The 16,970-nt window shown below is 47.2% G+C and overlaps 7 protein-coding genes across 7 annotated transcripts; 3 read left to right on the top strand and 4 right to left on the bottom strand.

Moving 5' to 3' along the window:
• Positions 1-150: 150 nt before the first annotated feature.
• N7518_009639 (kinase-like domain-containing protein) lies at positions 151-2,013 on the top strand (the record flags this gene model as incomplete). Its single annotated transcript, XM_057190565.1, has 4 exons — positions 151-181; positions 229-524; positions 587-941; positions 998-2,013. The coding sequence occupies 4 exons, from the start codon at positions 151-153 to the stop codon at positions 2,011-2,013; spliced, it is 1,698 nt and encodes a 565-aa protein (XP_057038221.1).
• A 1,059-nt stretch (positions 2,014-3,072) lies between these two features.
• Positions 3,073-4,698, bottom strand: N7518_009640 (beta-lactamase/transpeptidase-like protein; the record flags this gene model as incomplete). Its single annotated transcript, XM_057190566.1, has 1 exon — positions 3,073-4,698. One exon carries the CDS (start codon positions 4,696-4,698, stop codon positions 3,073-3,075), a length of 1,626 nt encoding a protein of 541 aa, XP_057038222.1.
• Positions 4,699-5,010: 312 nt separating this feature from the next.
• Positions 5,011-6,769, top strand: N7518_009641 (uncharacterized protein; the record flags this gene model as incomplete). The annotated part of the gene is made up of 2 exons (XM_057190567.1): positions 5,011-5,015; positions 5,068-6,769. 2 exons carry the CDS (start codon positions 5,011-5,013, stop codon positions 6,767-6,769), a joined length of 1,707 nt encoding a protein of 568 aa, XP_057038223.1.
• A 332-nt stretch (positions 6,770-7,101) lies between these two features.
• Positions 7,102-7,311, bottom strand: N7518_009642 (uncharacterized protein; the record flags this gene model as incomplete). Its single annotated transcript, XM_057190568.1, has 1 exon — positions 7,102-7,311. The coding sequence occupies one exon, from the start codon at positions 7,309-7,311 to the stop codon at positions 7,102-7,104; it is 210 nt and encodes a 69-aa protein (XP_057038224.1).
• A 588-nt stretch (positions 7,312-7,899) lies between these two features.
• On the top strand, positions 7,900-8,581 carry N7518_009643 (LURP-one-related/scramblase family protein; the record flags this gene model as incomplete). Its single annotated transcript, XM_057190569.1, has 2 exons — positions 7,900-8,230; positions 8,304-8,581. The coding sequence occupies 2 exons, from the start codon at positions 7,900-7,902 to the stop codon at positions 8,579-8,581; spliced, it is 609 nt and encodes a 202-aa protein (XP_057038225.1).
• A 490-nt stretch (positions 8,582-9,071) lies between these two features.
• Positions 9,072-9,350, bottom strand: N7518_009644 (uncharacterized protein; the record flags this gene model as incomplete). Its single annotated transcript, XM_057190570.1, has 1 exon — positions 9,072-9,350. The coding sequence occupies one exon, from the start codon at positions 9,348-9,350 to the stop codon at positions 9,072-9,074; it is 279 nt and encodes a 92-aa protein (XP_057038226.1).
• Positions 9,351-13,894: 4,544 nt separating this feature from the next.
• N7518_009645 (Serine/threonine-protein kinase HT1) lies at positions 13,895-14,815 on the bottom strand (the record flags this gene model as incomplete). The annotated part of the gene is made up of 1 exon (XM_057190571.1): positions 13,895-14,815. One exon carries the CDS (start codon positions 14,813-14,815, stop codon positions 13,895-13,897), a length of 921 nt encoding a protein of 306 aa, XP_057038227.1.
• Positions 14,816-16,970: the final 2,155 nt, after the last annotated feature.

Consider the following 16,970-nt stretch of genomic DNA (forward strand, 5'->3'; position numbering starts at 1 on the left):
CAGAATCCCCCTGGCAAACCAACACAACTTCATTCACATATTATCGCCATGCTGCGTCGTCCCAAAATGATTTTTCAAGCTTGTAAGAACTCTCGGATTAGATTCAAACCCCTGAAATTACCCGTCCATCACATCACTCGAAAATTCACCATGTCGCCCAGCAGAGGAAGAGCCAAATCTGGTAGGTTGCTTTGTTTATTGCATTATCTCTGACTCACCAAGTGATAGGTTCCGACCCGGAGTCTCTCTACCAGTATTCCGCCCAAAGATGGTTATGGAATGAATCAGAGCAATTACGACGCAGATACATCCAATTCGACGTAGATGCACTTATCCACATCGCCGAAGAAGCTGCAGGTCGCGATGCAGTCTGTCTGAATTTGTCAAGGCTACCAGAGGGGAACTTTAACAAAGTCTTCCTCGCGACGATGCAAGATGGGAAGCAGCTGGTTGTCAAAATACCAAACCCTAATGCGGGACCAGCCCACTACACCACAGCCTCTGAAGTAGCAACCATGCAATTTGTAAGGTTTTCTTATCTACTTGGGGCGATTCTGCAACAGGACACGCTGACTTGTATTTGAAGCTTCAAGAGAAGCTTCATGTCCCAGTGCCAAAGATCCTTGCATATTGCTCCCGGGCTGGCGAAAGTAAGCTTGGGGCAGAATACATCGTGATGGAGAAAGCCGCCGGTATTGAACTAGGTCGTGTTTGGGATGATCTCAAGCCCAACGACAAACTGGCCATTGTGAAACAGATTGCTCATATCACATGCAACCTCGCTCAATTCCGCTTTCCGTACTACGGCGCTCTATACCGAAGGAATGATATTGAGATATCTGAGAGCAAAGTCATTGACGATGATTTTGCCGTAGGTCCCACGGTCAATCGAGCATGGTTCGATTATGGGAGAGGGGAAGTGGACGTTTATCGGGGGCCTTGTATGTGTTGTGTCTACCTAGCGCAATCTTTCTTCTAATCATTTATTTTGTTCTAGGGTCCTCGGCAGAAGATGTGTTGGAAGCGCTTGTTCAACGAGAAATGGCATGCCTAAAGAAGTTTTCGACCTTCCCCCGGGACTGCCAGCAAGGTATTTTCGGTGGGTCCGGTTGTTACTACCCAACACACAAAGCAAAACTGTCGGTCTTGCAAGACTTCCTCAAGATACACCGTTATATCGTACCCCAAGACAAGAATATCTCTACCGGTATGATATGGCATAACGACCTTCATACAGAGAATATATTTGTCGATATCAACAATCCGTCTCAAATTACAAATATCATAGATTGGCAATGCGTGCCTATCTATCCGATGTTCCTGATTGCTCATCATCCATCCCTAATAGAGTACGATGGACCGAGGCTCGATGGATTTGTTAAACCCGAGCTTCCGAAAGACTTTGATTCACTCGATCCCGATGCCAAAAAATCCGCCAAAGCTACGTATCTTGCTCAGTTATTTTGGCTTACCTACGAAATTCAGGTTAAGAAAGCTGTTCCCGAGCTGTTACAGGCATTTCGTTACAGGGATACGTTACCAGGTCAAATTCTGGGAATGATTTCATCTACCTACGGTGACGGAGAACCATACGTACAAAGTTTGCTTGCCGATATTAGCCAAGAGGATACCTGGAAACAGGTTGTTGGGGTGAATGCAGCCGGTGATCCGAGTGTGCCCTGTCCTTTGCATTACTCAAAGGAAGAGATATCAAAGCAGCAGATGGATTACGAAAAGTGGCAAAAGGACGTTGAGAGAAAAGCACGAGTGATCGCTGAGCTAGGCGTCTATTCCGGTTGGAATGGGGCTGTGCCTCCTGACCAATACGACGAAATATCCAGGAGACTCATAACATCGAAGCAAAACTTTTTGCTTCGAGAATCAGCAAACGACCAGGAAATGGCGCTGTGGGAAAAACTTTGGCCTTTTCAAGATGCGCCTTTGAGGCAAGATTCAGATGTAGCTGGTCAAAGTTTGTTGAAACGCATCTTTCACAGCTTTTTATCCAAATAGGCACTCGTCCCGGTGCCTCAGAAGCAGATGAAACGAGCCACTAATCATTAGCTCGGCTCGAGCTGAAGTCTCTGAATTGAGGGAAAGGTCTGAAACCGTCAGATGGAGGAATTTGCTTCTTATTGGAAGGGGGCACACGGCTGAGATATCACTTTCCTACAATTGTATGATTTGGTTGAGATATAGGTTTCAAAGAGACTGATTTTGAGGAACCTTTCCTTGTATGTGTGCTCCATAGAAAATGTATCTAAAATCAAATATTTGCATTGAACCGGACTCTGCCGTAATGCCTGCAGTTAAGAAGATAACAGATAAACGCCACCGCTTGTACAAGATAAGGGGCGAAGTAGCAGTGTCTTCCAAGGTTAACTTCGCCAAGTCCGCTCTCCATGTCTAGATTACTGGATATTCGTACAATCAGGCGTGGCGCGGGGTTTAGATAACTCCTCTCATCAATTCGCACCTATGCGATATTATCCCGGCTGATGGTGCAATGTTGGGCGTTATACCACAGTTTTGATAGGTTGACCCGGCCGGTGCCTAGTTGGGGGTCTGATTCACCTATATATTGTAGGCTATTATAGGCTACGGGAGAATCCTTGATGTTGATAGTGCAAATTCGGTTCTTATTGCATAGATCTAGGCCTCGTTTTCCACACGGGCCCATATTTTCTATATCTGCTTCATGTTTATTGGTATATGCACACTGTATCAGCAGCTATACGAGGATATGTCGTGATGTTACTTACTATCTCCCTCCCTAAACAGGAACCTTGGCTTTTTCCAAACTTAGGGAACGTCAGCTACATTTCTGAAGTAGATAGCCATGTAAAATGCAAATATGCATGGGTTAAAATAGAAAAATAATCCATCACATTCAATTTGGGCGGGCAGAGCGGCTAAAGGTCAAATGCCTGATTTTGTAGGGTTGATGCCCGGATATGCCTGAATTATAGACTTCGAATGGAGTCCCTAGAAATACCACAGCGCGTATCTTCGACCAGGGAATTGTTGGTCTTATTTGAACCAGGCCACCATAATCAACACATAATGGACTTTTCATAATTCTACCCGGATGCGTTCAACCTCTTTTTCCCTCTTCTTGAATAGCTCCCCAGGTTCTGGCAGGCCCGACTGATGCTGCCACCAAAGGCAAGAGACGCTCGTTCCATTCACCTCAGATCCGAACTTGAGAACGTGATACTCCATCGGGAAAATAGGCTCTCGGGCGAGCTTCGCAGACTCATCATGCGTCAAGGTCCAATAGAAACTGTCTTCTTGGTATGGATGAAGTGCGAATGTATCGGCCTTTCGGCCCATATACGCAAGCTGAAGACTGGCCTTGTCTCTGCTGTACCCTATTTCAATAAAGAAATTCCCAGCTCCATTGAAGTATTGTCCGACGTAAGCTTCTAGTGGCCTAGAAGGAATCTCAGTAGTTCGGCCCGCAGCCAGACTCTTATTGATATCCCTTACTTGTTGTAACGCGATCTCCGCCGATTCTTTTGCCAGAATGGAATAGTCAGGCGCATTGTGGGAGTTGTTCAGAAGGGCTTCGACAAGGAGCTCGCCAATCCACCGCACTCCACCGTTTAGAGACTGAGAATTGGTGAGCACAACAACTGCACTGCCAGTTTCAGGAAGCAAGACATTGTAAGTATTGAACCCAGGGATAACGCCCCCGTGATACAAGGCCAGCTGCGATGGTGCACCTGTTCCAAGCATAGGATTGGGTGTGCTTGTATCGCTTCCCTGGGATATGACGGCAGGCAACTGGGCCCGGGCCCAGCCAAATCCATACGAATGCTCCCTGATGGAATGAAAGGGCAGAGATTGATGGCCTTTCCATAGCTGATTGATACCTCGAATGGTGGACTTGGGCTGATCAGGCGAGCCCGTGTCTGGATGGATAATCTCATGAAGAGCAGCACCCATGAAGGCTTTATAGAGGGTCAACAAATCATTGACAGAGCTTCGAACACCCCCAGCTGGCCCCATCAACACATTCTCACCATGCAACGGCGGTGCAATAGGGACAATAGACCCGTCCTCCAGCGCAGCATAGGGCTTCGCTTCGTTTTCACGGCTCTCCCCTGTGTAGTATGTTCGGTACATACCGAGCGGGTCCAGAAGGCGACGCTGCAGAACCTCTGCAAATGTTTCACCAGCCGCCTTTTCAATCACCTGGCCGAGGACCTCGTAGCCAAAGTTGTTGTAAATGAACTGGGTTCGAAATGGCTGGATACCCGGGGCGTAATTGAGGATTCGAACGGCCTCCGATCGAGGCAGGTAAGGAACATTGTTAGAGGCGAGCCAGAGAGAGTCAAGAGATGCTAGGCCAGTACGGTGTGTAAGCAGATCGGTGAGGGTAATTTCGCCGTAGATATCTTCGCGATGAAATTCTGGTAGCAACGTCTTCAATGGAGCATCCCACGAGGGAATGATACCGTCGTCATGAAGAGAGGCTACTAGAGCAGCCGTCAGGCTTTTGGTGAGGGACCCTAGCACGAAAGTTGTGTCGCTGTCGCAAGGGGTTTCGTTCTCGATGTCGGCGTAGCCCAGCGAAGCGGTGTAGACGGTTTTGTTATTCTCCACAATGCCCAGTGACACCCCTGGGATACCCGAGATGCTGCAGATATCCTGAATGACCGGGAGAAGAGCGGCCCACTTGCTGTCGAGACGCATCGTGCAAATGTACTATGCTCCTTGATATATAGATCTAATGTGGGTCATGTCGTAGATAAACTCAGAGGCTTAGCGCCAGAAAGGTCCACGGGTGGCTTTAAAAGGCGGGGTAAACCCCGATCTTCTTCCTTATCTCTCTCTTTTGCCACTTATCATCTTGATGCTTCATTCTTTCATCAGCTCCTGTCTAGGCTAAGCTTGATTAGCTCACCTTCGATTTCTGTTCTCACAGGAACAGAAAGTTGGATTGAAGGAAACCTAAACGGTAGAGGAACCACGGTGTGATCTCCTCGCAAGACCATAGTACCCAGCATGCAGTGAGTGTCTCGGGTTCTGATAATTCGAATTCTAATATAATACCTCAATTAGGGACCAGTCCAAATCTCCTGCCTCGGTTGGCCAAGAAACCTATTACGATCTTGGCTCGCATCATCGACCAGTGACCACCTCTTCGGCAGAAACCCAACTGTGGTTCGATCGCGGACTGATATGGGCATTTTCTTTCAACCATGACGAGGCAGAGCGATGCTTCCAACGAGCAGCGGACAGTGACCCCAACTGCGTGATAGCGTTATGGGGAGTCGCCTACGCTGCCGGGCCGAATTACAACAAGGCTTGGAAGTTCTTCGATCCAAAAGGTCGCCGGGCTTCTATCGAGAAGGTCAATAATGTCCTAGAACGAGCACGCAAGCTGGTAAGCCATGCCACCCCAGTCGAACAGGCATTGATCGAAGCCATCGGTGCCCGCTTTCCATCCGTCCATGACATCCCCGACGACCTAAGTCCTTTTGACCATGCATACGCAAATGCCATGCGCCCTGTGTATCAGAAATTCAGCAACGATATGGACGTCGCTGCTCTGTTCGCCGATGCACTGATGTGTATCACCCCACGCGGGCTGTGGGACTTGGATAGCGGCAAACCTACAGGAAATCATACGGTTGAGGCTCGCGAGGTCATTGAGCTGGGGCTGAAGCAGCCTACCGGTCGCGATCATCCGGCACTCTGTCATCTGTACATACACATGTTGGAGATGTCCCCATTCCCGGAATTGGCTCTACCGGCTGCGGATCGACTGCGTGGAATGGTTCCGCATGCTTCGCACATGTTGCATATGCCGACGCACATCGATGCGGCAGTGGGCGACTACCGCCGTGGTATCGACTCCAATCATCAAGCGATGCTTGCGGACGACATCTATTTTGCCCGAGAGACGGGCACAATTATGTACACAGCCTACCGGGTACATTATATCTGTGCGAAATTGTATTCCGCTATGATGTCCGGTCGCTTCTCGGACGCAATTTCTGCTGCGGAAAAGCTCGAAAATGTCATATATCCTCAAGTACTGGCGATAAAAAGTCCCCCAATGGCAGACTTTATCGAGAGCTTTGTGGGGAGCAAGGCACATGTTCTGGTGCGTTTTGGTCGCTGGGAGGAGGTTCTCAGCCTTGAGCTTCCCACTGATCGCGATACATATTGCGTGACCACAGCTATCATTTATTACACCCGTGGTCTTGCGTTTAGCGCACTTGGACGGATTGCAGAAGCCGAAATTGCCCAGATAGAATTTGAAGCGGCACGCAAGGCAGTCCCTAGTACCCGACTCAACAGCATTCCCTGCAAGGAGGAAAACGTCCTCGGGGTAGCCTCGGCCATGCTTGCTGGAGAATTGGAGTACCGGAAAGGAAACCTCGAGAACGGTTTTTCCTTCCTCAGGGAAGCGATTGTGCGCGAGGATGGACTTGCGTACTCTGACCCGCCCCCCTGGATGCAGCCAGTCCGCCATGCCCTCGGCGGCCTGCTCCTGGAGCAGAATCGCGCCGAGGAGGCAGAAGTGCTGTTCAAACAGGATCTTGGATTTGCCCTGGACTATCCTCGGCGCAGGGCAAAGCTCAACAATGTGTGGGGGTTGCATGGCTTATATGAATGTCTCACTCGCCTTGGAAAGACTACCGAAGCGGCTTTTATTGAACCTGCACGCGACATTGCCTTGGCATCTGCAGACATCCCAGTGAGCGTTTCGTGTTTCTGTCGAATATCCGCGGTTGAAAAGGATGGATGTTGTTAGCTATGATTGGTGATAGCTGATAGCTCGTTGTCTGGCAGGGTAGGTAATGATCGGTCTCATTATTATCGGCGTTGGAGTTACCGAAACCGGCGTAGATAGCGGAAATTGCTAGCAATTGGGCCTTTTAGCCGGCTCCGTCATTTATATTATTCCCATAATCTAGCTCAAATCAAGCACCATATGACGTTGCGGAGAATTTGGTGAGCATAGACGAGAAAATCGAAGACTTAAAGCCCGTCGATACAGAAACGCGCGATTTGTCACGCCTATCCACGCGCACGCGAAGACGCATTACAGTATCAGTGTTGTAATCGATGTCGCGAAATGCCCCATCACACATAAGCTTTAATATCCTTGCAAGAAACGAGACCCATCAACTGAGTCACGACAAACAGAGAAAGTCCCAGAATAGAGCAAACAAGCCCAATCTGAAAGACGACTCGTTGGGCCTTGGTGAACTTGGAATACTGGCGCAAGCCTGTAAGGCCGATTCCCACGACAGCCACAGTGGGCGCCATATCCTTCCACACAATATCCAGCATGTTGCTGGCCAACGATCAATTCAATTCAAGGTAAGGAGCTATTTTAATATTAGCATGGGGTTCGCCGGGTTTCCAGGTTCGATTAAATTCTACCAATGAAGTGGGGTATAGGGCGAATGGGCCAGTGATGATCGTTGGAGATCGCGATCAACAATCTTGGCGCTGAAGAGATAGTTCACTTGACAAAAGATGGAGCGCAGAATTCGATAATGAGCCTTTTGAAGAGAAATAAATTGAAGAGAAGGAGCTGGTCGGGTGGAAGAGCTCTAAAAACGACCGCGTATGCTAGTGGGCGGAGTACGTACACTACAATGCTAATAAAAAATCCTGAAGGAACAAGACTCAGGAAATCGAATTCGCCTCACAAATCACTCGTTTACATTGGCTATATCGTTAATAGCGAAGCGATCGGAAAAAACAACCACAACGGCTCCAGCCAAGGAGAATAAACCTTCTTCAAGCTATCACGTGATGATATCGCCAACCGATGATCGGCTTCAGACTAACCCCGCGCTCCTGTGGTCGATTGCCCTGCTTGATTATTTAATCTTTATCCTTCGAAAGCTTTAATTGAATCCACCTGTCGTCATGGGCATCCTGGGCCACCACAATCTCGAGCCATTCGCCGAGCCAATCGCCCTTTTTGAACAATTTGTCGCAAAGGAGCCGCAGACACTAGTCCTGAGAGAAAAGGTGCTCTCCGCGTCTGGGGATAGCTTCGACGTCAAATTGGCCAATGGTCAACCAATTCTGAAAGTGCACGGAGCCTGGGTATCGCTTTCTGGCCGCAAGAAGGTCGAGGACGCCCACGGCAAGCACCTGTTTGATATTGTCAGGGAGCTTCTACACGTCCATGCGACCTATGCAATCGAAGACACCCATCGCGAGAAGATCTGTGAGGTGAAGAGTAATCTCACATGTAAGTTCCGTCTTTATGATCCAAGATATTCAGCAAAGTAGACTCATGTTATACACATTACTAACTGCACTAGTGCTCGGCTCCAAAGCCACCGCCACTTTCACTGATAGTAATGGCAAGGCGGTGATTTTCAATATAAAAGGAGGCTGGTTCGATCGTACTGCCGATATTGTCGACCATAAAAGCGGCAAAACGGTGGCTCGCATTGACCGGAAATTGCTTAGCGGCCGTGACCTTGTGTTTGGCCAGCAGACCTACGCCGTTGTTGTGGCACCTGGTGTGGATGCAGCATTAATCGCGGCTCTGTGTATTTGCTTTGACGAGAAGAACAACGAGGAACGTGGCGAATAGTAACACTTAATCCCTATTTCCTTCTGTCTTTCTCTGGGTCCGCTCCTTTCGATAGTAAATGCCACCGTCTCTTTCTGTATAGAGATTCATCATTAAGTACCATTCTGTGGAGGATATAGAGAGCGATTCTACTAGCTATATAAACAGAAGAATAACTAATATGTGAAGCTGCAGTTGATATACATAGGTGTCATCCACAATTATGGTTCATCATATACACGAATGATAAAATAGAAGAAGGGACCCGAATAACTTAAAGGATTTTGGAGCTCGCCGACTTTCAATTTTGCTCTGATTTTGAGCAGTTCTAAAGGAATGGAGGTTAACATGTAGAGTTTCCGTATCATCCTAGTCTCCGGCCTGCTCAGAAACACCAATGATGGCTTCTAGCGCATACGTGGCAATCGCTGTGGCTCCGACATAGGGCATGTGTGTGACAATGTGGATGGGTACAAGAACGCTTGGACAGGTTAGATTGTGCCTGTCACTGTCACTTTGAGGTAGGTGCAGCGAATTCGCTTTCATCGTCGATTTCGGGATGGGCGCTGCGGTACCTTTCTGCTTCCTCGATTGCAGCATCCAGTTCTTCGCATAGGGGATCAGATGCGATAGCTAGAACGGTATCATCATGGTCTAGGAGATAATAGCCTCCATTCCTGTCGTCCATAGTTCCGAGTGGGTATTGCATCGCCATATTATTCAGTTGTTCACGAGTCTCCAAAATTTGTATCGATTCGTGAATTGGTACTGTATAACGGGTTGTCGACATTGCGAAGGTTGCAACAGTTATTACCGCAAGGAATAAAGATCCAAAGAAGCTTTTCGGCAACATCATAGAGCCTCACTAGGTGCTGGAGAACAGAGAGCGGGGTCAATAATGGTGGTAAATGGTGTAAATAGGCGAATATGCAGTAGGCGGTGTATAATCTACCACCGTTTAGCCGGGCCGACCCGTTCCGAACTGGCCGTATCCGATCTCGTCCGTCGTGGACTGCCAGTGCAGGTATCAGGGCTGCACGTGACCTAAGGACTGGAGGATTGGCTACTCTCTGGCCAATCATATTATCTGCCCTGCAGCCCTAAAGGGGGTTCCAAATATGGGGGCAAGGAGTTAGGAGGCGAGCCGAGCAAACTAGTAGTCACTCCCGCGATAGCCTGCCAGCGTGCGGCTCATACTCGATCGATAGTTCGGTGGGGTGTCGCCTGGGTGAAAGAAGCGGGGCAAGTTGTAGCGTCGCGCGACGGTGAGAATAATAATCACTCTGGGTCGCGCAATGCTGATCCCCTCAGCTGACTCGAAGTGTGAGATGATTGGACTGTAAGTCGGGCCTAAAACACTCGGTTCCTTGGCATCTGCACATAGCCACCAAATGAGATGTATCTTGACAAAGATCTGCGTTGTCGCTACATTATCACCTCGTGTTGTTGTTCCCCGTTCTGCCGGGTCCTTGGAAATTTGGTGTGGATATTACAGCCATAACCATCAGGCATTAGCAGATGGATCATTTAAGGCCACTATCATAAGGCAGCTCTCGATACCTACCGAAACCACCTGAAGCACCCGGTCTGTCGATACCTAGGTCGTACACACGGCCACCATTTGAGATAAGTCACAGCGATTGCTGTTGGTCAGCGCGACCCGTGCCTCTCTGAAAATCCAATCATGGCCTTGTCAGGGCACGTACCAACTCTCAAAAGTACCTTTCCACTAAGCATGTTTATGGTAGATTGGAACCGCATTGGTCTAATTTGAAATCACCTTTATCACCTATATGGTTGACCTTTGCCTAGATGGCATTAGGCTCATGCCGCTACCCTGGCCTAAAAAGCGATTGGCTATGGCATGCACAACGGTGCTTACAGCCACTTCAATTTGTTATTTGTATTCGTATTTGTTGATCGACCAATTTGCTCAAGAGACAAGGGTGCGACAGCATGTGACCTCCAGAAGGGAAGATTTGACGCAACGCCCCCTAATTTCTTTTAATCACAAACCAGGGAAGCATTTTTGTACATTTCCCCAACTTACCCTATCATGGGTCTTTCACAGAGCAAGTTGTTTAGCCAGAAACTCGAAAAGGCTTGTCGAGACTGTGAGTCTAATGGGAAGGATGACATTAGTGACATCCTCTTGGACCCCGAGGTGTGTCTTCTACAAGGACATAGCAAGGCAACATATTAACACAGATAGGTTATGGACTCGGTCCGACGATTTTGGGCTTCTATTCCAGCGAAATCCAGAAGAAAAATCGGTCGTCATTCTCTGAAAAGCTTCGAGATCTCCTCCAGAAAATCCAACGAGCTCATCAATACTTTGAAAATAAACACTCCTCTCGATTTCCTGACTAGTGTGGATCGATGGCAGGATAACCCGTTATCATTCTTCACAGAAGACAGAAATGACCTCGATTTAAGCGGATCACCAGTGGCCCAACTCTACATCCACCTCAAGGACCTGGAGCAGAGAACGGGGAAAGATATAGTACGCTCTCGCTTGATCAAAGTGGTATACTACCGGCTTAAGGACAGGCTGTGTCTTAATTATGTTCGTGCCAATGAGCTAGAGATATTGGCTGAAATAATTTCCAAGACTGGATGGTTAGCAGTGACCCAAAAACGGTCAAGGAAAAATTCTCCAAATGGGTCACCGAAGGGAAAAGAATTGATACTTTATGCAAAGATATCGACGAAACCGAATCTCTGGAAAACACACACCTCGGTGTTTTGTTTTGCTTGCCTGAAGATGCTGATGATGAATTGTGGGTCCCCTACCTGGGTATACTAGCAGACTCTAACATTTCATAGTATCCGAGTCATACCGTTAGACGAAAAACCTCGATCTACAGTGATTAACCACCTCCGGGATCGTGGTATACTACGCGTTGAAGGAAAGCAGAAGATTGATGCCCTGGCCAGCAAGATCTTTGACTACTTGTGGGAGAAAGTTGAAAGTTCGATACAAGACCTTGCATCTAAATTAGATTCAAGTAAGTGTACTTCCTCTTCTTGCTTTTGAATGCTGACAAAAGGCTCCCTGCAGATTGGGCGATACAACGTACACAGGCTTTCCAAATACACACAGCGAGAGAACCAGAGAATGATGAACCGAATACACCAAACTCCGCTTATTCGCCGACATCAGGCCCGTGTTCTTCGGCTTCCGGATCCACAGCCGTCAACATCCAGGCAGATTCTCCATTAAGATCAACCCTTCTTGAAGACAGTATTAAGCTAGGAGATCGAGGTCCTGGTATCCAAGGCCCACAAGCTGAGGAAAATTCAACACAGCTCTCACAGAACTGGTACCATCAACCTTCTTTATGTGCACGTGAAAACCAATCCATTCATATTCAAGATATAAGGGCTGCACAGTCGCAAAACTCAGCAACACAACTGAATCGGTCTTTGCAATCTCATGAATCATGCACCAGGGCTTTGACGACTCCACATTATCACCTCAACACCCCAGACACGGGCTCTTCAGTCATAGATTCCGCAGTCACCGCTGCCATCGAGTCTCTGAGCGCTTCGATGAGATTAGAAGCACAATCTAGAAACAATTTGAACGGCGAGACAAACCAGGGATCCCAGTCCATCAGAGGACGGTACCACTTTCCCTTTCAAGACGATTAAGCTGTGGCCGAGACCTCATACAACCTTTTTGAGGATGGCCAGCCGATGGACTACCTCCCCTGTCAAGCCGATCAAGCTGTGGCTGAGACCTCATACAACCTTTTTGAGGATGGTCAGCTGATGGACTACCTCTCTTTTCAAGAAGACCGAGCCATGGCTGGAATCGAGAGCGCAATGACCCCAATTTCGAGAACGGTTCAGAGACCCGAAGTACAACCAACCTCTGTTGCTACGCCGTGGATACCGGCTTTATTTGGCGAAGGTCGGAGTTGTGTTGAGTCGTCTTTCTCTGAGCCTATTTCGTCAACCTGAGGATTGCTTTCTCCGATGATACAATTCTCAGTAATCTACAGAGATAAAGAATTGACAGTCTGAACCCGGAAAGAACAAAGTGTATGTACACATAAGCTAAATAGGAATACCGATGTCCTAGTCAAGAGGCGGAGGAACAATGAATATGACAGTTGCCCCTGCACTTAGGACGGGCTCATTGATTATATAGATGTATGATCCCTCTTTTAGTACTCCTCCAGGCGTTATGGTGATGGTATTGGATAATATGATCAAGTAGCCTTCCTTCCGAACGTTCTCAAGTTTGGTATCTTTCGAAAAATGCACTAAATGCCACCGCCAATCCTATATTCTGATAAGTCCGTTGTCTGCAAAGTAAATGATAATCAATGGACATACAGCACCGATTTGCAGCTTTTCCGTGACGCGGAGTTGTTCCGTGAGAAGAGAGATTTGTTTCGCGAGTAAGTCTCCCCGATATGTTTTGTTTCCATTTTTGTTTTCGTGAAATATCGCTTTGGTTTTCGGCTAGTTTATTCGGTGACGTAGCAGTTTCAGGTATCAGTTCCTTTATGACTTTGCGGATGGATTCAACCGGAGGAGGAAGATCATAGTGGGTCATAATGTGGATTCCTGGTTAAGGGTTAGCCTAGCCATCAATCGAGTGTTTTTGTCACTTACCTTGAGATAATCAACCTGTCGATTTAAACTAGAATATTTCTAGATTGGTGTTGGCGAGGGAGGGGTAGTAGGAGGGGAATGAGGGTTATAGTCACATGACCTAATTTTAATCATGTCAGGCGATATATCTACATGTACGCACAACGTGTCTACCCTACCCCTCCTTGATCCATCTTCTTTTCGCCCAAAATCCAATCGGACGACCCTCTTTCATGGCAATATTCAATATTCTTGTTACGATGTCCAATTGCCTAACTGATACATCGCTTCGCATCCCCCTGTCGTCAATATACGAGGGCCTATTGCTTGATCAAAAACATCAAGTCAACGACGTTAGTATAACTATTTTCTCTATCAAGTCACCCACATTATGAATAGGCTACCCAATTGAATCACGGTCACCTTTTTTACCATCGACTTTAGTGATATGTGGGATTTTTCGACGATGAAGCTCGGATTGGGTATAATAGACTGAAATAGTCTCTCGGCGTACCGGTGTTGATGCTTGACAGAAGAATGGAGAAAAGAAACCATAAGGGGAAGGGCCCCAACAGTTTAAACTAGATTGGTTTCGAATGAAGAGTGTATTATAATATTTGCATGAACAATCCTAGCAATAACGTACAATAAACCCAACCCAGAGAGAGGGATAGGATCAGCCGAAGAAGCGATCAGAAAGAAAATATAGAACATCAAGCACATTGATCATCAAGACACTGACAGCTGCTTTCTATTCACATATAGGGCGAGCGTACCCAAGGCACCGAGGATGACTGCCAGCGTTACGATCGACCGCTCATCGACCAAGTTTTGGATGAATTCTGTCAATGAAGGTCGATCGTATAAAGATTTGGGGCTTGGGGAATGTAGAGCGATTGAATCTAGTGCTCGTAGCAAGCTATGCGCATTTTGAAATCCTCCGTCGACCCAGCAGTCTTCAATGATTGAGCCAAGCCAAACATTTTCGGTGTTGGGAAGGAACTCTCTTCGCGGCCAGGTAGCGCGGCCATCACTCGGAAGGTTATCTTTAAAGAGATCGATCTCGCATTTCTCGCCAGTCACAACTTCATAGATAACTGCCCCGAGAAAGCCAAGATCTATTCGAGTTGAGTATCCGTTATCATCGACAGTATCCATATCGGTATCCAAGGGTAGAAGAGATGCTTCGGAGAAATCGCAGAATTTGATTGTTAGATCTGAATCGAGAAGGAAGTTTCGACTAGCAATATCTGCCACAAGCACACGTCGATCGTGGATATATTCGAGCGCGCGAGTCATATCACGAAACCACGAAAGTTGGAGCTGTTGGGGTGGTTTGTTGGTTGCTAGGTAGGTGCGAAGATCGCCATTTGCCATATAAGCGAGCTGGGTAGCATCTCTTAAGAAACCAAGGCAGTTAACAATACCGCCACATTGGGTATTAGATTCTTGAAACCGACGATAGACATTTTGTTCACGTTGGATGACTTCAAGGTTCATCTGAACATCGATATCCGAGCTCCAAATATATCTTAGGGGTGTTTTGACGGCGATGCCGTCACGCAAAACCACAACCGCTGAAGATCCACATCCAAGGACTTGTTCTTGAGGGATGGAATCTCCAGAGAGATCTAAAAAGGGAGAGGTCATTTTTTTTGTTGGATGGTTGGAATAGAAGGAATGATTCTTGGACTGGATTTGGCTACAAAACAAAACAAGGGGGAGATCTCCCTTTTAGGTACATTCCCCTAATCACATGACCTGATATATCTTTCCTCCGACTCCTATGTTGCCCTCTCCGGATCTCGGTTTGTGGATACCAAGCTTGGTGTGCTCAATATTGATACGATCATCGGTGCCTGAGACAATTGAATCCGCGTCTAGTCGAACTACCTTGGCCAGTGGGGATCAAAACATCGCATATTTTGCCAAGCGTTTTGGCCGGTTCACACCACTGGATGTAGTCATGATCGGGTTCGAACAAAATGCAGTTGTTTTCGGCTTTTCCTTTGCAATCAGGAAACTTCGCAGGAGTCTTCCAACGTTGCCAGCACATTTTGCTTTAGGTCTATTAGTTAGCTTCAGAAAACGAAAGGTGTAGGCTTGGAGCTCAGTAGCCGTACCAGGGTAGTACTTCACGAGACGATAATTCAAATAAGAGGCAAGTCTGGGTATTGTTTCTTTGGTTGATGGATGAAAAGACCGACTATGGCCACATTTAAATAGAAAAGTTGAGGCTGCCTAAGCATTACGGCTTTTGCATTCAAGTAGTATTACAAGCATCCGGACGAGCGATGCGTCGAAAATTGCTCACGCCTACATACGTAGGATTTAACCTGCAGAAAAGTGCTACAGGTCCGTAGGAAGCGGGGCATAGAAGCTTGTTGGTTTCTTACTATTCCATTTTAGTCGAATCTGTCTGGCTCTTAACAGATTCGACTGAGATGGAATAGTACAAAGCCTAGGCTCATGCGGGCCCGGGGACACCTCGCACTATTCCATTTCAGTCGAATCTGTCGGGTTCTTGACAGATTCGACTAAAACGGAATAGAACGAAGCTTGGCAAGCCTTCATACTGCATCAGCCAGCCACATAATGGAATTTGTTCAATTATGGCAATGCGTATCCGAGCTTCTAGAGTCTAACGAAACGACTGAACCACGGGCGGGACACGAAGACCGGCAGCAGGGGGTTTGATTTTTTCGCTGCACGCCCTAATCGAGAGAAATCCGTTGTAGGAGTTCTCGCCGTCCATAGACTTGAATTATCTTAATATAACAGAGAATGTATAAGGATCGTGTATTATGCTCCATGGGAACCAAGCAAGTATGCACTCTTTCAGAGATTCGATTCAGTTTATTATGAACTCCTTTGCATGCATTCAACCGAGAACTCCGCAGGCCATTCCTATATCCAACAACCGGGTCCCCCATCTAGGTTTGTTGGCCTGTGCAAGCATAACCGAACCAAGTCAACTCATGTTTAGAATAGGAGATCTCAACCCAAACGAGTTCAACGACTTGAGAGCTCAATACAAGTACAAAATTATTACACAAGACATATCCCCAGCCGGCACAATGACCTACAGAATTGAACGCGAAGAATATCACTACCAGGACTCGTGGTAAGGGAAACCGAATGTGAAGGTTCATGAGATGAGGCTATCTCCGGCCCAGCTTATATGCACCAAAGAGGGCTGTGACCTCCTTCGAGAATGGAACCCTATTCTGGACTTGAGAAACAAAAGGATGAAATCTAGGCACCGAATTATCGGGCAGATTAGGTCTGATATTGATACGCACTACGAGATTGAAAGGATGGTAGACTATTTTGATTCTAGTCTTTCTCGGGTCGATTGTGAACGAAAGGTTTTTACTGTCCCTGTTGAAGTTATGATGCGCTTTGATACTGCTGGCATCCTTCTCCGGAACTGGGAAGGGACTGGAGAGAAAAGAAACCACCTATAGGAGTTGAAATGTAGCTTAACGAGTTCCCTGAAAAAAATTCTCCGATGCTTTCCCTTATGCTATAAGATCACGAGTCTTTGTCTTGAAGAGAATTGAATACCATCTTTGCCTACGCGTCATGGATAAGGTGACCAGATCAACAACCCACACGACAGGACACCTTTGATAGTAAAGAAGAAATCGAAGACACGGTCAGAGTATGCAGTGCTCAGATGCATCTCATGAAAACAATCCAGAACCTCCTTGCATGCTGGGAACTGGAGAGCCAAATACCCGCTACACCTTGCAGAGAGTGCCATGTCCACCATCTTCTATATCATCGGGTCGATCTTGCGTCA

Source organism: Penicillium psychrosexuale, assembly GCF_028828465.1.
Source record: "Penicillium psychrosexuale strain IBT 29551 chromosome Unknown utg000005l, whole genome shotgun sequence".
NCBI classification, from domain to species: domain Eukaryota; kingdom Fungi; phylum Ascomycota; class Eurotiomycetes; order Eurotiales; family Aspergillaceae; genus Penicillium; species Penicillium psychrosexuale.